This window comes from Rhinoderma darwinii, chromosome 3 (genome assembly GCF_050947455.1).
Source record: "Rhinoderma darwinii isolate aRhiDar2 chromosome 3, aRhiDar2.hap1, whole genome shotgun sequence".
In the NCBI taxonomy this organism is placed as follows: domain Eukaryota; kingdom Metazoa; phylum Chordata; class Amphibia; order Anura; family Rhinodermatidae; genus Rhinoderma; species Rhinoderma darwinii.
Genome location: NC_134689.1, coordinates 270,294,782 through 270,321,087, shown reverse-complemented (window position 1 = coordinate 270,321,087; position 26,306 = coordinate 270,294,782). Strand labels below are relative to the sequence as shown.

Genomic DNA, 26,306 nt, shown 5'->3' with positions numbered 1-26,306 from the left:
GCACTACTTTTGACAGAACGGTCGAACGGAATTGTCAAAACAACTGAAGTGTGCATGGCCCCATATAAATGAACGTGTCAGGGTGCTATCATTTAAAAAAGCGGATAGCACCCTGAAGAAAATAACTGAAGTGGGCATGAGGCCTAATACTACACATAACCAGCTAACCTAAAGGGTGGCACATACATACACAGGCAAACAGACAGGGAATGGCTAAAACACTTCTATTTTTCTCATGGAGGGAATCTTTAATAATAACTGCAGAAATTAAGCTTTATACAATGGAATTAGGCTAGAGCTACACGGTGACTTTGGCCTCACCACAGCACACGCAGCCAAAGTCGCCGTGAAGCCCTAGCCTAAAACAAATTGTGCAATGTAGTAAGTAGTCTATAGATCAGCATAGGGAGGTGGCATCTGTAAGGGTTAAGCTTTCAGGGAGCCGTTCCTGAGGTTATAAGTCAGTGTCATCAGCGGATATTACTGTACATGTCTGAACACGTCTGGTTTCATCTGTGTCCACTTCTCCTTCAAGGTTGATTTGATATGTTCTGAAGCAAAGATGTAATCGATGGCTCGGGTTGACAGTTCCCATATTTGATGCGGGGTCAGGTTGAATGTCTTAGCAGCAATTTCATACTCCAGGGAAAGATCTGTAGCAAATACGCCTTTATCGTCAGTCTAAAAGAAAAAAAAAGGTCATCCTCTTTAAAGCCAATAACATAGCACAGCATACAAAGAAATTGCCAATTTTACTTCTCAATTTAATTATTAAATGAACATGGGCAATACACATATATGTTATGTATTTGGGCAATGCCTGTGAAGTACCGTATTTTTCCAGACTATAAGACGCACCTGACTATAAGACGCACCCAGGTTTTAGACAACAGAAAATAAGAAAAAAATTCATATTTTACTTCTTTTACAAAGAAAAAACGATTGGTTAAAAAAAATAATTTGTTCAGTTTCACCACATTCTGAGAGCCATAACTTATATTTTTCCATCGTTTGAGTGATGTGAGGGCTTATTTTTTGCGGGACGAGCTGTAGTTTTTATTAGCACCATTTTTTTGGTACATACAATTTTTTTATCACTTGTTATTTCATTATTTTTAGCGCTATGGTGACCAAAAGACAACGATTCTGGGGTTTCCCCCCCAAAAAATTTTATGCCGTTCACTGTGTGAGTCAAATAATGCTATATTGTAATAGTGTCGGACTTTTACTGATGCAGCGATACCAATTTTTTTAATTATTTTTTTATTTTTACATTGTGCTTGGGGAAAAATGGGAAAAGGTTTTTTTTAAAACATTTAACATTTTTTGACCCTCCTGAAAATATATCTAACTTTTTTTTTACACATTTTATCAGATCCCCTAGGGGACTTGAACCAGCGATCATTAGATCGCTGGTACAATACACTGCAATACATGGATGAGTTACGGAAACAGTGTAACTCGCTGAGCTACGCTGTTTCCGTAACTCCCATAGTAGTGAATGGCAGTTACAATAGCAGCGTAGCATGCTACGCTGTTTTCGTAACCACTATTCAGTTCTATGGGACTTACGGAAACTGCGTAGCTCAGCGAGTTACGCTGTTTCCGTAACTCATCCATGTAACCCGGAAGTGGCCGGAAGACGGCGGAGCTGGGTAAGATAGAACGGGGCTTAGGGGTGGATCTTGACATAAATGTCCTATGGATCTGTGATCTTGTGCTGTGGATATGTCATAAATGTCCTTCATGGGAAAACCACTATAAATGCAGCGGTCGCTATTGACCGCAGCATTTAATTAGATAAACGGCCAGGAACAGTGCCATCACTGTTCCTGGCCATTAGAGCAGCATGTCAGAAGCTGACACCTGCAGTGTATGGAGCGGGCTCAGCGCGTGAGCCCGCTCCATACATCATCCCCATCCCTCTCTATGATGTGCCGGCACATCACGGGTCGGGAAGGGGTTAAGTAAGGGGCGGTCAGGGGTCTCGGCGCTGCCGGGTCCCTTGACTGCCAACTATAAGACGCAGGGACTTTTTTAGCAGGATTTATTCTTGCTAAAAACTGCATCTTATAGTCCGAAAAATACGGTAGTTATAAAATGTATAATCAGCTATACATATATATATATATAAAATATATCATATAGCTTCAGGCAACACAAAGTCGCCCGTCATTTATGGTAAAATCGTGACATTACCATGACTTGCAGGCGAGTTCAATGTCTCCATATGGGAAAGTTGCCAGCGACCCTATAAAAACTGCTATGACGAAGTACGGTCCATGGTGGGTTAAGGCAGGAAGACATTAGGGGGGTTAATCATTGCGAGAGGGAGTTTATGCATAATTGCATTGAAATTATGTCGTTGGGTACTCCAATGAAGCCCCTCCTGTGACTTTCCACAACACCAATGATAATTTAGGTTTGTGTAAAAATGGAGTGTGGCCTTCTAGTTGTACTTCATGAGTCCGATTTTCACATACCTACCTAACACTTGAGGCTCCAGCAGTAAGGATAGGTGGCCGTCCTAACCTGCATGTTGGACTTACAGAAGTGCTGATGTCATTCTTTGCCACCAGCACTTGTGCAGACCTGCAGAAGAGAATCCAGATCTGATGTGGTCACCTAGCAAGTGTAGCACTTGCAGAAAGTACGTATTGGAGAGGCCTACAAATATGTAATGAATGTTTATGGGAGACCTGAGTTTTCGCATCATACTGCCCTATTGGATATTTCTATCAATCATATTTTTGAATGAGGATTTTCTCAAAAACTCTGAATTATTAATAGATGATAAATATCACCTAAGAATCTTCAATGTCTATTAGTGTAAATATGTTAAATTGTTTTGTTAACCCCTTAAGGACGCAGCCTAGTTTTGGCCTTAAGGCTCAGAGCCCATTTTTCAAATCTGACATATTTCACTTTATGTGGTAATAACGTCGGAATGCTTAAACCTACCCAAGCGATTCTGAGATTGTTTTCTCGTGACACATTGGGCTTCATGTTCGTGGTAAAATTTGGTCGATATATTCAGTGTTTATTGGTGAAAAATTGCAAAAGTTAGAGAAAATTGTGAAAAAATTGCATTTTTCAGAATTGAAATGCATCTGCTTGTAAAACAGACTGTTATACCACCCAAAATAGTTACTAGTTCACATTTTCCATATGTCTACTTTAGATTGGCATCGTTTTTTGAACATTCTTTTATTTTTCTTGGACGTTACAAGGCTTAGAACATAAACAGCAATTTCTCATATTTTTAAGAAAATTTAAAAAGCCTTTTTTTTAAGGTACCTCTTGAGTTCTGAAGTGGCTTTGTGGGGCCTATGTATTAGAAACCCTGATAAAACACCCCATTTTAAAAACTAGACCCCTCAAAGTATTCAAAACAGCATTTAGAAAGTTTTTTAACCCTTCAGGCATTTCACAGGAATTAAAGCAAAGTGGAGGTGAAATATGCAAATTTCATTTTACTTGCTGAATTTCAATTTTATTCATTTTTTTCTGTAACACAGAAGGTTTTACCAGAGAAACACTACTAAATATGTATTGTCCAGATTCTGCAGTTTTTAGAAATGTCCCACATGTGGCCCTACTGCGCTCGTGGACTAAAACACAAGCCCTAGAAGCAAAGAAGCACCTAGTGCATTTTAAGTCCTCTTTTTTTATTAGAATATATTTTAGGCAGCATGCCAGGTTTGAAGAGGTGTTGAGGTGCCAAAACAGTAGGAATCCCCCAATAGTGACCCCATTTTGGAAACTACACCCCTCAAGGAATTCATTTATGGTTGTTGTTACCATTTTGACCGCACAGTTTTTTCACAGTACGTATTTGAATTGGGCTGCGAAATGAAAAAATTGTAATTTTTTCCAATAAAATGTCATTTGTGATCAAAATTTCTTATTTTCACAGGGAACAAAATACCCCATTTTGTTGCCCAATTTGTCCTTAGTGTGGCAATACCCCATTTGTGGTGATAAACTGCCGTTTTGGCCCATGGGAGGGCTCAGAAGGAAAGGAGCGCTATATGTTTGTTGGAGTCCAGATTTTGCTGGATGGGTTTTCGGGTGCCATGTCGCATTTGCAGAGCCTCAGAGGTATCAAAGCAATGGAAACCCACCAAAAGTGACCCCATTTTGGAAACTACACCCCTCAAGGAATTAATTTATGGTTGTTGTTAGCATTTTGACCACACAGTTTTTTCACAGCACCTATTTCAATTGGGCTGTGACATTAAAAAAATGACATTTTTTCCAATAAGATGTAATTTTTTTATCAAAATTTCTTACTTTCACAGGGAACAAAATACTCAATTTTGTTGCCCAATTTCTCCTGAGTGCAGCAATACCCCATTTGTGGCAATAAACTGCCGTTTGGGCCCATGGGAGGCCTCAGAAGGGAAGGAGCGCTGTGTGTTCTTTGGAGTACAGATTTTGCTGGTTTGGTTTTCGGGTGCCATGTCGCATTTGCAGAGCCCCAGAGGTATCAAAGCAATAGAAACCAACGACAAATGACCCCATTTTGGAAACTACACCCCTCAAGGAATTCATTTATGGGTGTTGTGACCATTTTGACCCCATAGTTTCTTCACAGAACTTATTTGAATTGGGCTGGGAATGAAAACAAAATTATTTTTTTCAAATAATATGTAGTTTTGGCAGAAAATTTCTTATTTTCACAAGAAACAAAATACCCCATTCTGTTGCGCAATTTGTTCTGAGTGCCGCAATACCCCATTTGTTGTGATAAACTGCCGTTTGGGCCCATGGGAGGGCTCAGAAGGAAAGGACCACCATTTGGCCTACTGGGGATTTTCTAGTGCGAAGTAATGTATGCAGAAGCACCTGAGGTACCAGTACAGTTGAAACCCGCAAGAAGTGACCCCGTTTTAATAACTACACCCTTAAGGCATTCATCTAGAGGTGTAGTGAGCATTTTGACCAGAGACCTACACCCCATAAACTGTAATGTGAGTTCTCCCGGGTATGGCAATACCCTACATGTGGCTGTTATCAGCTGCCTGGACACACAGCAGGGCTCAGAGGGGAAAGACGAGGGGGGATAAGCTGTGCGGAGTGCATCAGGGTAAGTAAAATTGGGGTAAATTATAAACCAAGGGATGTATGATAAATTTTAAAACTGACTTTCATACAGAGCTCTGGTTATTCGGGACATGTGTCACATTGATATATTGTGTCATCCCTTATCGCCCTCTTATAGCAGACTTTGCACCTCTTTTGACTTTTTCCCTTCTTGCCAGTTTGGGGAACTTCTCCTGGAAAGTGTTGCCGCCTTGGTACGATGCGTGTGGCCCCGCTTCCAGAAGTACTGGGTGCCCCCCCTTCTTGGTCCCTAAAGATTTAGGTTTTTGATAATCACCTCTTGAAATTCCAGGAAAGTTCCCGTCTGGCCTGCACATCGACGTAGCACATACGCATTGTACAATGCCATCTGTATGATGTGCACGGCCAGCTTCTTATACCACACCGCATGGCGCTGTAGGGCTTCAGGATTTGATCTGACAAGTCCACACCTCCCATGTACCTATTGTAGTCCAGGATGCAGTCTGGTTTGGGGGTGGCCTTTCCTTCATATAGCCTAAACCTGTAGGTATACCCGGATGCACTCTCGCAGCTTATACATCTTCACGCCATACCTTGCCCTCTTACCCGGCAGGTACTCGCGGAATTGAACCCTCCCTTTAAAATGTACCAGGGACTCATCAATAGAAATACACTTCTCGGGGGTGAATCCTTGGGAAAACCGGGCACTGGAACGGTCTAATAGGGGTCTCCGTTTATACAAACGGTCAAAACTGGGGTCATCTCGGGGTGGGCACGGCTCATTATCAGTATAATGTAAGAAGCGAAGTATTGCCTCATTTATTTATTTTTTTAGGTTCCAGTTCAGTTCTGAAGTTGCTTTGAGGGGCCCATATATTAGAAACCCCTATCAAATACGCCATTTTAGAAACTAGACCCCTCAAAGTATTCACAACAGCATTTAGAAAGTTTATGAACCCTTTAGGTGTTTCACAGAAATTGAGAGCAAAGTAGAGGTGAAATTTACATTTATTTTTTTTGTCAGAAAATCCTCTTTTATACCATTTTTTTTATAACACAAAAGGATTTATCACAGAAACGCAACTTAATACGTATTGCCCAGATTCTGCAGTTTTGAGAAATATCCCACATGTGGCCGTAGTGCGGTAATGGACTGAAACACCGGCCTCCGAAGCAAAGGAGCACCTAGTGGATTTTGAGGCCTCTTTTTTATTAGGCACCATGTCCGGTTTGAAGAGGTCTTGTGGTGCCAAAACATTGGGAACCCCCCAAAAGTGACCCCAATTTGTAAACTAGACCCCTTGAGGAATGCATTGTAGTTTTCATGGGGTGCATGCGGCTTTTTGATCAGTTTTTATTCTATTTTTAGGTGGCGTGGTGACTAATAAACAGCAATTCTACTATTGTTTTTTTATTCTTTTTTTTTACTGCGTGCACCGTGCGCTATAAATGATATTCACTTTATTCTGCGGGGCGATACGATTACGTCGATACCAGATGTTTATAGTTTTTTTTATGTCTTATGGCGTTTGCACAATAAAATAAGTTTTGTAATCACTCACTTTTGGTGTTACCTTATTCTAAGAGCCATAACGTTTTTATTTTTCAATCAATAAAGCCGTGCGAGGACTTATTTTTTGCGTAACGAACTGTAGTTTCGATCAGTACCATTTTTAGGTACATGCGACTTTTTGATCTCTTTTTATTCCATTTTTTGGGAGGTGAAGTGACCAAAGAATTGTGATTGTGGTTCGGTTTATTATTATTATTTTCCTTTACGGCGTTCACTGTGCGGGATAAATAACGAAATAATTTTGTAGTTCAGGCCGTTACGGACGCGGCGATACCAATTATGTATAGTTTATTTGTTTGTTTATATATTTTTATTAATAATAAATGACTGATAAGGGAAAAGGGGGATTTTTACTTTTAATACTTTTATTTTCTTATTTTTACACAACTTCTTTTAACTTTTTTTTTTACTGTATTACTTTGTCCCACTAGGGGACTTGAGGGCAGGAGGCCCTGATCGCAATTCTAATACACTGCACTACATGCGTAGTGCAGTGTATTAGAACTGTCAGCTACTCACTGACAGCAAGCATAGTGGGTCCTGACGTTGTCAGGACCCACTAGGCTTCCGTCTATGGCATAGCCGGACGCCATTGTTTGGTGTCCGGTTGCCATAGTCACCATCGCCGGCCGCTATCGTGTAGCAGGCCGGCGATGGCAGCTTAACCCCTAAAAAGCCGCGATCTCTATAGAACGCGGCTTTTAAGGGGTTAATCAGCGGGGACACAGCGATCGGTCCCCGCTGTAGGAGCTGTGACAGCTGCTGTCACAGCTCCTGTATGTGTCGGGAGGACGGCCGAAACGGCCGTTACTCCCGAGACGTACTATTCCGTCATGGAGCGCGAACGATACAGCTGCCATGACGTAATAGTACGTCCAGGAGCGGGAAGGGGTTAAACTACGGTATCGTAACTAACCAAATCTATGTAGACATTTTCTGAATTTCAAAAATAGCTTTTTTTTATTTTTTAGAATGGTTTGTTCTTTATTCCACTGTTTGCATATATATTCTTTATTCGGTGCTGTAAGTATGCATTTGTATTCCATTCTATACAAGTTTTATAAGGATAACGAATAAATGACTTACACATAACACAGTCGGATGATCCAGGTTGTACCAGAATCCAAAATGATGCTTCTCGTATGAGGGGACAGTCTGTCCTTTAACATTTGAAGTCAAGCAGAGTTCTAGGCAGAGTAATGTTCATATACATGTTATATTCTACAAGTATTTAACTATATTCATTTTAAGCTGATATTAGACACCTAGGTAGCAGCAATGTCTATAAAATATGAAGCTGAATGAAAATGGAGTAGAGAACAAAATGTTATCATCTAAAAATACCAGACTGGTCAGACTCCTCATTACTTCATAATACATACATAAATGAGGACCAACAACAATGGTACCACTCCAAAGAATAAAGTTCTAAGATTAGTTATGTCACACAGTGAACGGAGTGCATTTAAAATGCAAAAAACCATGGCGGCATTGCTGTCTTTTTTTATATTCTCCTCCCAAAGAAAGTTAATCAATAAATAATATGTACCCCAAAATGGCGCCCTTGAAAAACACAGCTTATTCCGCAAAAAATAAGCCCTCATACAACTATGCCGATGGAAAAATAAAAAAGTTATGGCTCTAGAAATGCGCTGATGAGAAAGTGAAATTGAATGCTTGGTCCTTAAAGCCAAAACAGGCCTGGTCATTAAGGGGTTAATAACTTATTTCTATGCTGATTTATGATCACTTGATGTTGCAGGCCGAAATCCTGAGCTACACTACTGAGAGATTCTGATGATACCATGTACCCACCCGATTCCTGTCAGGTGCATTGTTGTCATGGAGACCTTGTGTGGATCCAAATCACCAGGTATATCAATATCTCCTGTCTTGAATAGTGATATGTGTGGGCAAGGATGTATTTGGTGATTTAGATCCCCAGGTCTTCAGGGCAGCACTACACCTGACAGAAATCACAACAGGAAATGTTGTATTATGCGTCTCTAAATCGTGCAGTGTCAGGCTTTAGGCCTGTAATTTCTAGTGGTCATATTTCAGCATAAAGATATTAAAAACAAAGGCTATAGTATATGTTTTACAGGGTGGTACATGCCATATCTCTAGGGGAACTCGCACTATGCTCATGCTGTGCAGCACGGTGTATGATCATAGCCTTGGCAGTACTTTAACGTAACTTCTTTGAGTGGTGGGTACCTGATTTGAAATGACAAGTAATGCTATAGAGGACCAGTCCGGTCTGTGCATTACACTGCCCGCCTTCAATGGCACTATTATCACTGCAGGACGGTCATGAAACACAACATCCTTATGACTCCAGTTGTAGTCGTTCATTATAAAGTACAGTACGACTTGGCCTAAATAACATATCATAAATGGCACATAAAAGTTTGCTTCCAACATGAGGACCAAAAATGATGTATTTTACCATCATACAATATAGTAATATTCAATATGATTTAATATACAGACAGAAACACGATACCTACCCATGGGTATGCAATGTTCCTTAACCACTTCAACATTTTTTGGAGAATTGCAAAGGAACGTTCCATGTCCTATTCTGTCAGGTGGAATTCCAAGCAGAAGCCCGGTCTCCTCTACTTGACTGGGCACCTGTAAAAATAAAATTGCTTATATATCAGTAAATTAGCATCGATCATTGTACCTCAGTCCAATGTAAAAAACATACTATAATATACAGTATAACCGAAAACCAGAAAAAATATGCAAATAGCAATTTTGAAGGTATCAAAAATATGACAATCTTTATTTAGACATAACATATTAAGTTTAAAAAGGTCCATGAACACACTAAAAGAGGACCAAGTCACAAGCTCATATACATGTATACATAACTTCAGGTATGACACACGGACATTTAGTAATAGTTGCAATAGGAAAAACTACAAAATTTTAGTATAGTCCATAACAAAAAATCATATTGACCATACTAACCCATAATAAAGTGTAGGTGTAGAGCGATAGATTTGGTGTCCACCCGATGAGCGTTTTGGCGCACTCCCCTTCGCCTGTGGGTCGTGTAGACACCTAATATGTGTAGGTTTTTTTGTTTTTATGTAATGTATGGGCAATAAAATATATTTTATGCTAAATATTTTTAGTGATGTGATCGAAGAGGGGAGTCCCCTTTGGTCATACCGAGGTGAGAGACATCAAAGGGTTAAACAGCTGGGGTCAGAGTTTCCTCTCTTCCCAGCTCTATTCAGGAGGCTTCTCGAAGTACAGGAGCGGTTAGTAACAGCTCCTGCTTAGAATATGAGCGCTCTTTGGAGCTCTCATAGGCCTTTTCTATAGCGACATCAAAAGTTTTCGCTGTAGATTCTAGACCTGCACCGCCCGCCATCAAAAGACAATGGATGGTCGGGAAGGGGTAAAACCAAACAGTTGTAAGATTCGCACACTTATGTTGCCTCACACTCTGCCTGGCTCCTTGTCACAAAAGTGAAAAATGTCATAGTTGTGATAACATGGATGTTAAAAATATAATATAAGTTACACCTTGCAAAACACATGCACCCAACGCCATCACCAGATGTACGATCAAAGTATGGCAGGAGTTTGACATTTCCCTTGGTTTACGTGATTTGCCCTCTCCTCTGATGCCAATAGGCACAATCCCCTTATGGGAGGAAAGTTGCCCAAAGGAAATCACGGCTCCATGGTCTAAACTTCTCAATTCATAATGTGGATACTTTGATTAAACATCTTCAGAGTGAGATGGAGAGAGTTGCCAAACTTGAAATGTCTCGATAGCCAGAATCCATGGTTTCAAAATGTTGTATTTACCAAAAAATTTATATACAAAGAGATGTCTTCCCTATAAGTTTTCTAATTCTTATATTAATAAATTACAGGCACTAGTTGAGAAGTTTATATGGGCTAATGGATATTCCAGGGTAACACGTAAGGTACTATACCTACCTATTTAACTAGGAGGCATGGGTGTTCCTAATATCGCTTTGTACCACAGAGCCTCTTTAATTGATACATTGCGGGAGTGGTGGAATCCTGCTGGATTCAGATAGAAAAAAACTTTACTAAGTTTCAATCTAGCAAAACCTAAAAATTGGAGTCTGACACACCAAAGTAAATATAAAACAATGTAACTTTATTGAAAAAATAAAATAACACACGTTTAAAAACAGAGATGATTTCCACAGTGCGGAAAGACAACCAGATTGTACAGAGAAAATAAGGTAACCATATAAATAGTAGATGCCACAGTGTGGCCACAAGAAAACGAAATGACAACATATTACAAACCTATAATATATGACGCGATAAGAGGACCTGCTCAGCAACAATTGGGTGAATTATATATCAATACCAACAGATGGTAGGAGGTGAATTTGTACTGATACTGTAGTGACGAGCAATTAACAAGATATGCACCAAGTAAAACCATCACATGGTGCACCCAGGATAATACCTGTGCTCATAGTAAGCAAAATACCTAAATAGATATATGATAAGTGAAAAAGAAGTTATATGTCCTGAATAGGATTAAATGCTGAAAAGGAGCTCTTACCCATCATAGAAGTCACCGTCTCTGGTGTCAACCCCGACGCGCGTTTCGGCCCACAAGCCTTCGTCTGGACCCCCATATATATATATATATATATATGTTTGTAATATGTTGTAATTTCGTTTTCTTGTGGCCACACACTGTGGCATCTACTATTTATATGGTTACCTTATTTTCTCTGTACAATCTGGTTGTCTTTCCGCACTGTGGAAATCATCTCTGTTTTTAAACGTGTGTTATTTTATTTTTTCAATAAAGTTACATTGTTTTATATTTACTTTGGTGTCAGACTCCAATTTTTAGGTTTTGCTAGTTATCAGCGGGCTCCACCGTTACCACCATGTTCATTATGGGCTGCTATGCCCAGGTCCATATAGATACGATGCACTAGGTAGAATACATGGTTACTAATGTATTTAGGGATTTTTTGTTTCTGGTGTTCTCCGTTTAGGCAGACTACTAAGTTTCAATCTACTAGACTTCTTTTGGAGGCGGAATGTTTACAACAGTATGTTATGAATATTCCTTTGGCATCTATGTAGGCTTCTTTGGGTGTTTGGAGATATTTGTTAAAACATAAATCATATATATACAGATCCCATTTAAATATCTCTCTTTAAAAAGTCTAGAATATCATATACCCCACTCGAATTTTCAGCTGTGGAGAAGGTCAAGGATAGATACTATAGATAAATTCTATTGTAATTCTATTTTTAGGTCATTTGAGGACCTAAGCTGTGAAGCCACTTTACCAAAGGTGGCATTCTATCAATACTTGCAAATTCGTCACGCTCTTCAAAAGTGTCCTCAGCAGCAGGTTGTAAGCACATCGTCTCTAATTCAAAGGTTTATATTGGGCTATAAAAACCATATGAGGGGGATGTCCACTGCATATAAAACATTGCTGAGGTTGGGGAATGTGGATGATAAATTGGCATATATGCACAAATGGGATCATGATTTGAATATTCTGACAACTGTGACTCAGTGGAGAAGAGCTTGCGATTGGCTGATGCGTTCTTCTCGTTGTGTGAATCACTTGGAACAAGTAAAAAAAATACATTTGTGTTGGTATCTTTACCCTTCTCGATTGGTTCATGTTATTCCGGGATGCTACTTGCTTCTGGGAGGCTACATTTCAGATTATTTCCTTGGTGGCTAGTTATGATGTTCCTCCAGCCTCAGATATGGCCTTATTGAATATCAGGGTAGCAGAGAAGTCTCCAGACCACCGCTGGCCTGCGGTGCATATTTTAACCTCAGCGCCAAAGTGTGTGGCTTCACATTGGAAATCTTCTACTACCCCAACAATTACGGATTTATGTGCTAAGGTTAACTCCCAAATGCATCACGAGTTTTCATTAGCCCCTAACTCATCACAATTGGTTGCACTTAAACGTCATTGGCACGCTTGGCTAAAAAGGTCGCTGGCTCTTCTCCCCAGAGAATATAATAGCATATGATAAAGACATGGGTGCTTCCTATTGGAAAACAGGATGGCTCAAGTAGGGTTTTTACTTGACCGATTATCACTATCTGCTGTTTAATATGTTATTACAGATGTATGTGATGGCTGACATGTTATGTTTACTATGTTTGTATGTCAGTAGGTTACTGTCACTTTGTGTGTAAATATCCTGTGCTTGTTACTTGAAAAGAATAAAAAAATCTACATTTAAACTTCTCAATTCCTCTATTAAAGATCAAGACTCAAGATATATCAAGATATATTCAGGTAGAGATATTTTTACCTTACTTTCTAAAGGTAGGTCAGACATGACATTTCTACATGGCCTGTCTTTCAAACAAATCTGTAGAAAATGTATACACAATGGAAAGCAGCCACACAGGGACTTAAAGGGGTTTTCCCACCAGGGACAATTATGACATATCCATAAGATCCACTTCTGTGAACCTATCTCTAAAATGGGGCTCAATAAACCCCGTTCTGCTGCTCTGTGTTGCGGCTGAAGCAGGTGAATTCCGACCATAAAAAAGCAAACAGCGTAGCTTGCTGAGCTACGCGGTTTCTGTAAGTCCCATAGAACTGAATAGTAGCTACGGAAACAGTGTAGTTCACATGCTATGCTGCTTCCCTAACTGCCATTCACTACTATGGGACTTATGGAAACAGCGTAGCTCAGCCAGTTACTATGTTTTCATAACTCCCCACCATAAAGTCAGGAAGCGGCCAGGAGGCATATCCTGTGGACAGATCATAAATGTCCCTGGTGGGAAAACCCCTTTAAATTGGTTGGAGAAACTCGTAAAAACTACTACCCCACGGGCTAAATCAATGTCTAATATTTACTCCCTCCTACTCCTTCAGGGCTCTAGTTCAAAACCTTATTATGTGAGGGAATGGGAAAACTAACTGAATAGGCAGTTTTCAAACTCAGATATTAAAACCATCTTGTCTAACACACATGATCTCTCCCCAGTGGCGTAACTACCGCCGTAGCAGCAGTAGCAGCTGCTACGGGGCCCGCGGCATGGGGGGGCCCGTGTCGCCCGCCGGCACGGGCCCCCACCATGGCCGGAGGCTCCGCTAGCAGCCGCTATGGCTGCTACAGCGGGACGCCACTGAACACTACGGCAGAGCAGGTATCTCCCCGCTCTGCCATTAAACAAAAGACATGTATCCCCTATCCACAGGACAGTGGATACATGTGTGATCGCTGGCAGCGATATGGAGAACGGGGGACAGAAAGTCCCCTGAAGTTCTCCATCACAAACCTCGGACTTCCGGGGTCTATGTCGGCAGCTCCGTAGAAATGAATGGAGCGCCGGTCGCGCTTGTGCACATGCGTGACCAGCGCTCCTTTCATTTTTAGTGAGCTGCGCAGACGCCGGAAGTCAGAGGTCAGTCATGGAGAACTTCAGGGGGACTTTCAGTCCCCCGTTCTCCCTATCGCTGCCAGCGATCACACATGTATCCCCTCTCCTGTGGAGAGGGGATACATGTATTTTGTCAGACACGCTGTAAGTCGCATTTTTTTGGGAGGGGGAACGCTGTATGGCGTTCCCTACAGGGGGGGGGGGCTCTGTATGGCGTTCCCTACAGGGGGGGGCTCTGTATGGCGTTCCCTGCAGGGGGGCTCTGTATGGCGTTCCCTGCAGGGGGGGCTCTGTATGGCGTTCCCTGCAGGGGGGGCTCTGTATGGCGTTCCCTGCAGGGGGGGCTCTGTATGGCGTTCCCTGCAGGGGGGGCTGTATGGCGTTCCCTGCAGGGGGGGCTGTATGGCGTTCCCTGCAGGGGGGGCTGTATGGCGTTCCCTGCAGGGGGGGCTGTATGGCGTTCCCTGCATGGGGGCTGTATGGCGTTCCCTACAGGGGGGGCTATATGGCATACAGCCCCCACCCCCTGTAGATAACGCCATACAGCCCCCTCTGTAGATAACGCCATACAGCCCCCTCTGTAGATAACGCCATACAGCCCCCTCTGTAGATAACGCCATACAGCCCCCCCTGTAGAGAACGCCATACATCCCCCTGTAGCTAACGCCATACAGCCCTCTGTAGATATCGCCATACAGCTCCCTCTGTAGATAGCGCCATACATCCCCCCCTGTAGATAACGCCATACAGCCCCCTCTGTAGATAGCGCCATACATCCCCCCTGTAGATAACGCCATACAGCCCCCTGTAGATAACGCCATACAGCCCCCTGTAGATAACGCCATACAGCCACCTCTGTAGATAACGCCATACAACCCCCCCTGTAGATAACGCCATACAGCCCCCTGTAGATAACGCCATACAGCCCCCTCTGTAGATAGCGCCATACATCCCCCCCTGTAGATAACGCCATACAGCCCCCTGTAGATAACGCCATACAGCCACCTCTGTAGATAACGCCATACAGCCCCCTGTAGATAACGCCATACAGCCCCCTCTGTAGATAACGCCATACAGCCCTCTGTAGATAACGCCATACAGCCCTCTGTAGATAACGCCATACAGCTCCCTCTGTAGATAACGCCATACAACCCCCCCTGTAGATAACGCCATACAGCCCCTGTAGATAACGCCATACAGCCCCCTCTGTAGATAGCGCCATACATCCCCCCCTGTAGATAACGCCATACAGCCCCCTGTAGATAACGCCATACAGCCACCTCTGTAGATAACGGCATACAGCCCCCTGTAGATAACGCCATACAGCCCCCTCTGTAGATAACGCCATACAGCCCCCTCTGTAGATAACGCCATACATCCCCCCCTGTAGAGAACGCCATACATCCCCCCTGTAGATAACGCCATACAGCTCCCTCTGTAGATAACGCCATACAACCCCCCCTGTAGATAACGCCATACAGCCCCCTCTGTAGATAACGCCAAACAGCCCCCTCTGTAGATAACGCCATACTTCCCCCCCCTGTAGAGAACGCCATACAGCCCCCTGTAGAGAACGCCATACAGCCACCTCTGTAGATAACGCCATACAGCCCCCTGTAGATAACGCCAAACAGCCCCCTCTGTAGATAACGCCATACTTCCCCCCCTGTAGAGAACGCCATACAGCCCCCTGTAGAGAACGCCATACAGCCACCTCTGTAGATAACGCCATACAGCCACCTCTGTAGATAACGCCATACAGCCCCCCCTGTAGATAACGCCATACAGCCCCCCCTGTAGATAACGCCATACAGCCCCCCTGTAGATAACGCCATACAGCCCCCTGTAGAGAACGCCATACAGCCACCTCTGTAGATAACGCCATACAGCCACCTCTGTAGATAACGCCATACAGCCCCCCCTGTAGATAACGCCATACAGCCCCCCCTGTAGATAACGCCATACAGCCCCCTCTGTAGATAACGGCATACAGCCCCCTCTGTAGATAACGCCATACAGCCCCCTCTGTAGAGAACGCCATACAGCCCCCTCTGTAGAGAACGCCATACAGCCCCCTCTGTAGATAACGGCATACAGCCCCCTCTGTAGATAACGGCATACAGCCCCCTCTGTAGATAACGGCATACAGCCCCCTCTGTAGATAACGGCATACAGCCCTCTCTGTAGATAACGGCATACAGCCCCCTCTGTAGATAACGGCATACAGCCCCCTCTGTAGATAACGGCATACAGCCCCCTCTGTAGATAACGGCATACAGCCCCCTCTGTAGATAACGGCATACAGCCCCCTCTGTAGATAACGGCATACAGCCCCCTCTGTAGATAACGGCATACAGTCCCCCTGTAGATAACGCCATACAGTCCCCCTGTAGATAACGCCATACAGTCCCCTCTGCAGATATCTACAGAGGGGGCTGTATGGCGTTATCTACAGAGGGGGCTGTATGGCGTTATCTACAGGGGGGGGCTGTAAAAAAGGCACTATCAGGGGGGGGGGGGTTGTGTGACACCCAGGGGAGGGGGGCCCCAGTCAAAAGTTTGCTATGGGGCCCAGTCTTTCCTAGTTACGCCCCTGTCTCTCCCATTGTGTGAGAATTCAAGAATGTTCATTTAACTGTACATCATGGCCGGGAAAGGGGAGTATGGGGCAGGCTCATGGGCAAAGCCCGGTACATACTCAGCGGGTGTCGACTGTAACATACAGCCAACACTTCACTGTAATGGCCGGGATCAGAGATAATGCCAATCCTGCCTGTTCAACCACTTAGATGCCATGGTCAATAGAAACCGTGGCATCTTTACTATTAAAAAGGAGGGGCCCCTATACATTACCCACCACCACCCGGGACGCGATCGTGGAGTGCCAATGGCTGCTATGGCAGCTTGGGGGTCTTCATTAGGTTTGCCATATTTCTGTTCCTATTAATAATAATAATAATCTTTATTTATATAGCGCCAACATATTACGCAGCACTTTACAATTTAGAGGGAACATGAAACAAACAATATCAGACATTACATAGTGACAAAGTTCATTTACAATTCAAACCTGGGGAGTGAGGACCCTGCTCGCAAGAGCTTACAATCTATGAGGACATAAGGGAGACACAAAGTGTAACAGTGTTTGTTCTGTACAATAGTCCGGCCATTTTTATACACATGCGGTGGTAACATAAAGCTGCATGAGCCGGTCACCAGCCAGTATCCGTGTATGACGGACATGAAGAGAAGGAGTGTGAGGGAATCTTATTCTGATGACTAATCTAAATGGAGGGCCATGGAAAGGAGTCAGATTAGGGAATGTTATAGGCCTGTCTAAATAGATGTGTTTTCAGGGCACGTTTAATACTGTGGATATTGGGAATTAATCTGATTGTCTGGGGTAGCACATTCCAGAGGACGGGTGCAGCACGAGAGAAATCCTGGAGACGGTAGTGGGAGGTTCGGATTATGGAGGATTTTAATCTAAGGTCGTTGGCAGAACGTAGAGTCCGAGTAGGGTGGTAGACAGAGATGAGGGAGATGTAAGGAGGTGCAGCACTGTGGAGAGCTTTGTGGGTGAGAATAATAAGTTTGAATTTTATTCGGAAGGGGATGGGCAACCAGTGCAGTGACTGGCACAGATTAGAGGCGTTGGTGTAGCGGTTGGTCATAAAGATGAGCCTGGCTGCTGCATTGAGGATAGATTGGAGAGGGGAGAGTTTAGTGAGGGGAAGACCGACTAGTAATGAGTTACAGTAGTCAAGACGAGAGTGAATCAGAGCAACAATGAGAGTTTTGGCGGTTTCCTCCGTAAGAAAAGAGCGGATTCTGGAGATGTTTTTGAGGTGAAAATGACAGGAGCGTGAAAGTGATTGTATGTGAGGAGTAAAGGAAAGATCGGAGTCAAAAATAACCCCGAGACAGCGGGCGTGCTGCTTAGGAGTGATGATAGTGCCACACACAGAGATGGAGACATCAGGTTTAGGGAGGTTAGTAGATGGTGGGAACACAAGGAGCTCAGTTTTAGAAAGATTCAGTTTCAGATAGAGAGAGGACATGATGTTAGAGACAGCGGACAGACAATCACTGGTGTTCTGTATAAGAGCAGGGGTGATGTCACAGGAAGAGGTATATAATTGGGTGTCATCAGCGTAGAGATGGTACTGGAAGCCAAATCTGCTGATGGTTTGTCCAATAGGAGCTGTGTAGAGAGAAAAGAGGAGCGGACCTAGGACTGATCCCTGAGGAACCCCGATATCAAGGGGAAGAGGAGAAGAAGTGGAACCAGCAAATGACACACTGAATGAGCGGTCAGAGAGATAGGAGGAAAACCAAGAGAGAGCCGCGTCCTTGAGGCAAATAGAGTGGAGCATGTTAAGTAGGAGTTTGTGGTCTACAGTGTCAAAGGCTGCAGAGAGATCCAAAAGAATCAGGAGAGAGGATTTACCGTCCGATTTAGCCGCCAAGAGATCATTTGAGACTTTAGTAAGGTCAGTTTCTGTGGAGTGTAGAGTGCGGAAACCAGATTGTAAGGGGTCAAGAATGGAGTTAGCAGAGAGATAGCGGATAAGGCGAGAGTAGACCAAGCGTTCCAGGAGTTTAGAGATGAAGGGCAGATTAGAGACTGGTCGGTAGTTGGCAGCGCTGGATGGGTCAAGTGTTGGTTTTTTCAATAATGGGTTTATAATGGCATGTTTAAAAGCGGAGGGAAAGATACCAGAGGAAAGAGAGAGGTTAAATATTTTAGTGAGGTGACTAGTGACAGCTGGGGAGAGGGACTGGAGGAGGTGTGAGGGGACAGGATCACTAGGGCAGGTAGTAGGACGAGAAGAAGAGAGGAGCCTCGAGACTTCTTCTTCAGTTATTGGGTCAAATGCTGAGAGTGAAGAAGAGGGAGTGCGGGGGGGAAGGGGATCGATGTTACTAGGGGACTGGGAGATAATATCATGCCGGATGTTGTCAATTTTAACTTTAAAATAATTGGCCAGGTCTTCAGCACTGAGATCTGTGATTGGCGTCTGCACTTTAGGACTAAGGAGGGAGTGAAAAGTATCAAAGAGGCGTTTTGGATTATTAGATAGTGTGGAGATGAGAGAAGTGAAGTAGACTTGTTTGGCGCGGTGAAGGGCAGAGTTGTAAGTTTTGAGCATAAATTTGTAATGGAGGAAATCTGCATCCAAATGCGATTTTCTCCACAGTCGTTCGGCACATCTCAAGCACCGGTGAAGAAAGCGGGATTGAGGCGTGTGCCAGGGTTGTCGTCGTCTTTGTCGGGTGGTTCGGAGTGTAGTGGGGGCTGCTTCATCCAATGCATTTTTGAGAGTGTTATTATAAAGTTTGGCAGCCAGATTGGGACAGGAGAGGGAAGAGATAGGGGACAATGAGGACTGTAGACTGTCTATGAGTTTCACAGTGTTAATGGCATGTAGATTTCTGTATGTCTGATACGTAGGGATGACCTGAGGAGGCAGAGAATATTTGATAGTAAAGCAGAGAAGATTGTGGTCAGAAAGCGGGAGAGGAGAGTTAATAAAGTCAGAAACTGAGCAGAGCCGGAAGAAGACCAGGTCAAGTGAATGCCCGTCTTCATGTGTAGGAGAGTTAGTAAGTTGTGACAGACCGAGGGACGAGGTTAAAGATAGAAACTGGGAGGCAGATGAGGAGATTGGGTTATCAATGGGGATGTTGAAGTCACCCATGATGAGAGTGGGTGTTTCAGAGGATAGAAATTGTGGAAGCCAGGCAGCAAAATGATCCAGGAATTGGCGGGGTGAGCCCGGTGGGCGGTAGACAACTGCCACTCGGAGGGGAAAAGGGTGAAAGAGTCTGAGGGTGTGGACTTCAAAAGAGGGAAATGTGAGTGAGGGGACCGGGGGAATGACCTGGAAAGTGCAGTGTGGGGAAAGAAGTATACCTACTCCTCCACCCTGCCTGTTCTCAGTTCTGGGGGCATGAGAGAACTGGAGACCACCATAAGATAGAGCAGCAGGGGAAGCAGTGTCAGACAGGTGTAGCCATGTTTCTGTAAGAGCCAGAAGGTTGAGAGAGTTAGAAAGGAATAAGTCATGAATAAAGGTGAGTTTGTTGCACACGGACCGAGAGTTCCAGAGAGCACAGTTAAAAGAGACAGGAGAAGACACACAAGGAATGGCAAGAAGATTTGCAGGGTTTCTATGTGTGGCAGGTAAGTGGTTGAGCTTGGCAGAAGAAAAGGGAGGCCCAGGGTTGGGAGAGATGTCCCCTGCAGCTAGTAGCAGGAGAATGGAGAGAGACAGTAGATGGTTCTGTGATTTATGAGAGCGTTTTTTATGTTGGGCAGTGGGATGAGATGGGTTAAGTTGACTGAGGAAAGTGAATAGTGAATGGGAGCTGTACATAGGCGAGGCAAGGAGAGAGGGACTGATGTGGACTGTTTTTGGGCAAGTCTTAAATGGGCGATAGGATTGAAAACCAAGAGCAGCTATAATGATGAGAGCGGTGGCAAACATGTTTGTTTACAGATAGTTAGAAATCTAATATTGAGAGCGTGGGCTAGTTTGGTAATGCAGCTTACCTGTCACTGTCCAACTGCCATGTATAACTGCCAGGACACTTTGACAGAGATGACTTCTGCCGTCGTGCCCCCCTGCACGAGTGCCTTCCCCATATGCTACATCTAAATTTATAGGGGAGTAGATGCTCAGAACTAGGCCTAATTAAGCTCGTTCAGCTATTAATCAAATCAACTAGACACATGAGGTGAAAAGCTATGCAGAGATAAACAAACAAACTAGCAGGTCTGAATGCTCATAAAACTTAACGACGATCAAACACTTTGACAAAACTTTGAGATAACATTAGACTATATAGCAAGACAGGAAAGCAGAGTTATATACCATCAAATAAAAGTTTCAGCTTTTTGAAATGCAGCTACAGCAGGGATGAGGTTCATGCAGGAATGAAATGGATTATATACCATAAAATAAAAGTTTCAGCTTTTTGAAATGCAGCTACAGCAGGGATGAGGTTCATGCAGGAATGAAATGGATTATATACCATAAAATAAAAGTTTCAGCTTTTTGAAATGCAGCTACAGCAGGGATGAGGTTCATGCAGGAATGAAATGGATTATATACCTGTATGAAGAGAAGAGAGATGGATGTTAGATCTGTGCCATGTATAACTGCCAGGACACTTTGACTAAGCCTGACCCATAACTCGCAATGAGTAGAGGGGGATTTTTTTTTTGCTTGAAGTAAACCATATCAGCAGCAGTATAAAAAAGACTTGTGACTTATAGAGCCCAGATACTTGTGAGGAGCGTTTTTAAGAGCTGACAAGATTTATGATGCTTTTGTCTGCTCTGTTGAGAGTCTCTGCAGATTAACCCCTCACAAGTAGCTGGACATGCATAAACCACAAGAAAATCTGCTTATACGGATTCTGCTATAGTAAAGTCCAAGCCCCCAGCTGAAAGGATCACTACATTATACAGAAAAAGTGTCCCCCCCTCCACAAGTGGTTGCTTTTAGCTCAGGGGTAGGAAATCTCAAAGTTAAGTCAAACTCAAGTGGAACTTGGACTGTTGGTAACCAACTCGGGCATACAATATATGGCCACAAGTATACGACACCTGATCATCACACCTATATGAGCTTGTTGGAAATCCTGTTTCAAAACCATGGGTGTTAATATAGAGTTGGGCCCATTAATGCTGCTATAACAGCCTCCATTCTTTTGGTAAGGTTCCCACAAAATTTTGGAGTGTGTCTGTGGGAATTTGTGCCCAATCAGCCAAAACAGCATTTGGGAGGTCAGACAATGATGTTGGACGAGAAAGTCTGGCTCCCACTCGTTCCAATTCATCCCTACGGTGTTCGATAGAGGTCCAGACTCTGTGCAGCCAATCAAGTTCCTACACATCAAACTCATCACACCATGTTTTTATGGAGCTCAAAGTGTGAACAGGGGCATAGTCATGCTGGAACAGAAATGGGCCTTCCCGAAACTGCCACAGATTTGGAAGCATACAATTGTCCAAAATATCTTTGTACGCTGTAACATTAAAATTACCCTTCACTGGGAATAAGGGGCCTAGCCCAAACCAAGAAAGAAAGCCCCAGACCATTATCCCTCCTCCACCAAATTTTTCAAGTAGGCACTATGTATTCCTGTTGGTAGCGTTCTCCAGGAATCCGCAAAGATGAAACGTGAATTATTACTCCAGAGAACACGTGTTCACTGAACCAGAGTACAGTAGCAGTGTGATTTACACCACTCCAGCCAGCTCTTGGTATTGCCCATGGTGACCTTAGGCTTATGTGCAGCTGCTTGACCACGGAAACCCATTTCATGAAGCTCCTGACGCACAGTCAGGGTATGTGCACACACACTAATTACGTCCGTAATTGACGGACGTATTTCGGCCGCAAGTAGTGGACCGAACACACTGCAGGGAGCCGGGCTCCTAGCATCATACTTATGTACGATGCTAGGAGTCCCTGCCTCTCCGTGGAACTGCTGTCCCGTACTGAAAACATGATTACAGTACGGGACAGTTGTCCTGCAGAGAGGCAGGGATTCCTAGCATCGTACATAAGTATGATGCTAGGAGCCCGGCTCCCTGCACTGTGTTCGGTCCGGTACCTGCGGCCGAAATACGTCCGTCAATTACGGACGTAATTAGTGTGTGTGCACATACCCTTATTGTGCTGATGTCTCTTCCAGAGGCAGTTTGGAACTTTTTAGTAAGTAATGTAACAAAGGACTGGCGATTTTTACATACCATACCCTTTCTAAATATATGCATTCTTATATAGACTCCTGTCAGTCTAGCAAACAAAACGATTTTGTCCTAAATACAGTATATGCCATACCTCTGACAAGTGAAGAGCCAATTTGAGGCCAGACCTTCTAGCTTCACTGAGAGGATCCATGAAGTCTTTTCCATGTCCAACCTGAAATCATTAAACACTTTATTATGGTAATAAAGCCGGCCAAACTGCGCAAATATAGCAAACTATACCACTTAGCAATACCAGTCAGTGGTTAAAATTCTCCCAACCTGTAAAATATCTTGAAAAAATGTATAGCGCACCTATTTAAATTTTGTATTTTTGCATAAATCAGTAGTACATGTGAATACAAGAAACTTGCCTTTGGACTAATGTTGGCCCACTCTGCAGAATTGCTTTAACCCCTTCCAGCCCTGTGCCGTACATTTACGGCACTGGTGGCTGGATCTTAGCGCTGTAAATGTGTAAGCCAGCGCCATCAGAAGCGGGTGTCAGCTGTTACGTACAGATGACGTTCTGCTGGCATGGCCGGGATCGGAGCTAACTGTTAAAACCAGCTGTTCAACACCTTAGATGCCGCAAGTCAATCGCGTCCGCGCAATATAAGCAGTTAGATAGAGGGAGGGTGCCGATGGTTTGTCATGGCAGCCATGGTCCTAACAAACACTATAAGGGTATGTTCACACGGCGGGGGTCCGTAACGGCTGAAATTACGGGGATGTTTCAGCCTGAAAACATCCCCGTACTATCAGCCGTACCGGCATGTGCAGGCGCTTGAACGCCGCGTCAATTACGGGCGTAATTAGCGCTGCTATTCATTGGAGTCAATGAATAGCGGCTCCAATTACGGCCAAAGAAGTGACAGGTCACTTCTTCTACGCGGGCGTCTATTTACGCGCCGTCATTTGACAGCGGCTCGTAAATACACGCCTCGTGTGAACAGACAAACGTCTGCCCATTGCTTTCAATGGGCAGATGTTTGTCAGCGCTATTGAGGCGCTATTTTCGGCCGTAATTCGGGGCAAAAACGCCCGATTTACGTCCGTAAATAGGCCGTGTGAACATACCCTAACTAGTCAAACAAAAAACAAGCCCTCATATAGGTATGTCGACGGAAAAATTAAAAAAGTTTTGGCTAGGAATGTGGTAATGCGAAAATGATTTTATTCCATGAAAAATACTTTTATTGTGCAACATTACTAAAATATGAAAAAGAAACTACAAGGCTGGGTTCAGACTGTGTTTTTTGCAGGCGGAAAATCTGCCTCAAAATTCTGTTTGGCATTTTGAGGCAGATTTTTCTCTGCCTGCACCCCATTTTCGTGGCGTTTTTCGCCCGCGGTAATTGAGCGCCGCGGGCATAAAATGCCGCGAAATACGCTTTCTCTGCCTCCCAATGATGTCAATGGGAGGTCAGAGGCGTAATCGCGCGACGATAGGGCATGTCCCTTCTTTCTCCCGCGAGCTGGTTTTACCGCTCGCGGGAGAAAACCGCCACCGCCTCCCATTGAAATCAATGAGAAGCATTTTCGGACGTTTTTTGGCGAGTTTTGCGGAGCCAAAAAACTCGTCAAAAAACTCAGTGTGAACCCAGCCCAATTCTGGTATCGTCGTAGTTGTAACGACTCATCAAATAAAGTTAGTGTTATTTATAGATTACGTCGTGAAAAACTTATACAATGCATTTGGAAAGTCTTTAGACCCTTTCAATTTTTTCACATTTTATTATGTTGAGGCCTAGTGCTAAAATAAAAAAAAATCCTTTTTTTCAATCAGTCTGCACTCAATACCCCATAATGACAAAGTGAAAACAGAATGTTAGTAATATTTGATAAATTATTTAAAAGGATAAACTAAAATATTGCATTAACATAAATATTCAGACCCTTTACTTAGTACTCAGTTGAAGCACCTTTGGCAGTGATAACAGCCCCCAGTCTTCCCTGATATGATGCCACAAGGTCTGTACACCTGGATTTGGGGATTTTCTGACATTCTTCTCTGCAGATCCTCTCAGGCTCTGTCAGGTTGAATGGGGACCGTCGGTGGACAGACATTTTCAGGTCTCTCCAGAGATGTTCGATTGGTTTCAAGTCAGGGCATTGGCTGGGCCACTCAAGGACATTCACAGAGTTGTACCTAAGCCACTCCTGTGTTGTCTCGGCTGTGTGCTTAGGGTCATTGTCTTGTTGGAAGGTGAACCTTCGGCCCAGAGCACTCTAGATCAGGTTTTCATTAAGAATATCTCTGTACTTTGCTCCATTCATCTTTCCCTCAACCCTGACTAGTCTCCTGTCCCAGCCGCTGAAAAACACCCCCACAGCATGATGCTGCCATCACCATGCTTCACTGTAGGGATGGTATTGGGCAGGGGTGGGGAGCGTCCAGCCCACGGGCCATATAAGGTCTGGCCGACCTCGCTCACACTGCACTGCCGCTGCGTCATTCGCTGCTTGGTTCCGTCCGTCCTACTCACTCACATTTAGGAGGAGGAGGGCGGACTGAGCCAAGTATGGCGGCGGTGGTCTGAGTGAGGTCAGTGCGTGCCAGCCCGAGAGTGGACCAGTCCGGTCACCTGACCACACTTCAGTGACGTGAGGTCCGGTGACTCAGGTCAGGTGACCGGACTGGTCCACTCCCAGGCTGGCACCGACCAGTCACCTGACCTCGCGTCAGTGACGTGAGGTCAGGTGATTGGACTGGTCCACTCCCGTCACAGCACGCACCGACCTCACTCTGACCGCTGCTGCCACCTTGTCATTCCCTGCTTGGCTCCGTCCGTCCTACTCACATTTAAGAGAAGGAGGAGGGCAGTGGTCTGAGCCAAATATGGCGGCGGTCTGAGTGAGGCCGGTGCGCGTCGGCGCAGGAGTGGACCAGTCCAGTCAGCTGACATGAGGTTACGCTGCTTCCGTAACTGCCATTCACTACTATGGGCGTTACGGAAACAGAGTAGATCAGCGAGCTACGCTGTTTTCCTCTTCATGGTCGGAAATCAGCCGGAACACAGAAAGGTAAAACAGGGTTTAGGGGGCCCCGTTCTAGAGATAGGTGCGGGTCCCAGAGGTGGGACCCGCATCTATCTAACATTTAGGACATATCAAGTTGATATGTCATAGATGTCCCTGATGGGTAAGTAAGTCGGGAAAAACTTACTGCTACGAGTTCTTTTCAAAACTTACCATTGCAAAGAGTCGACTGCGCTCCAGACTGACCGACAAAGTGGCGACATCATTAATACCAGCTAACATCAGACGCCTCACCAAAGTTCCAGCCATCACATTAGGGGTGAGTTAATTAAATTTTGACCAAATATAGCAGGCTAATTTTTAAGTTGATAATTTTGTATGGCCTGCGAATGATGTTACAAATATCCAAACGGCCCTTGGCAGAAAAAAGGTTTCCCACCCTATTTGAGTTTGCAAAAATGTCTAAAATTCTGTTTTCACGTTGTCATTATGGGCTATTGATTGGAGAATGA

At 44.1% G+C, this 26,306-nt stretch overlaps 1 protein-coding gene across 2 annotated transcripts in view; it reads right to left on the bottom strand.

Moving 5' to 3' along the window:
• Nucleotides 1–206: 206 nt before the first annotated feature.
• Nucleotides 207–26,306, bottom strand: part of MAPDA (N6-Methyl-AMP deaminase) — a 41,842-nt gene continuing 15,742 nt past the window's right edge. The window contains exons 7-10 of one of the 2 annotated variants that reach the window (XM_075855204.1): nucleotides 22,907–22,987; nucleotides 9,151–9,277; nucleotides 7,727–7,827; nucleotides 207–681 (exon numbers count right to left, since the gene is read on the bottom strand). In XM_075855204.1, coding sequence (XP_075711319.1) covers nucleotides 481–681; nucleotides 7,727–7,827; nucleotides 9,151–9,277; nucleotides 22,907–22,987 — 510 coding nt within the window. In that variant the 3' untranslated portion in view covers nucleotides 207–480. The remainder of the gene's footprint in view (nucleotides 682–7,726; nucleotides 7,828–9,150; nucleotides 9,278–22,906; nucleotides 22,988–26,306) is intronic. The other variant, XM_075855205.1, reaches the window with a different exon arrangement.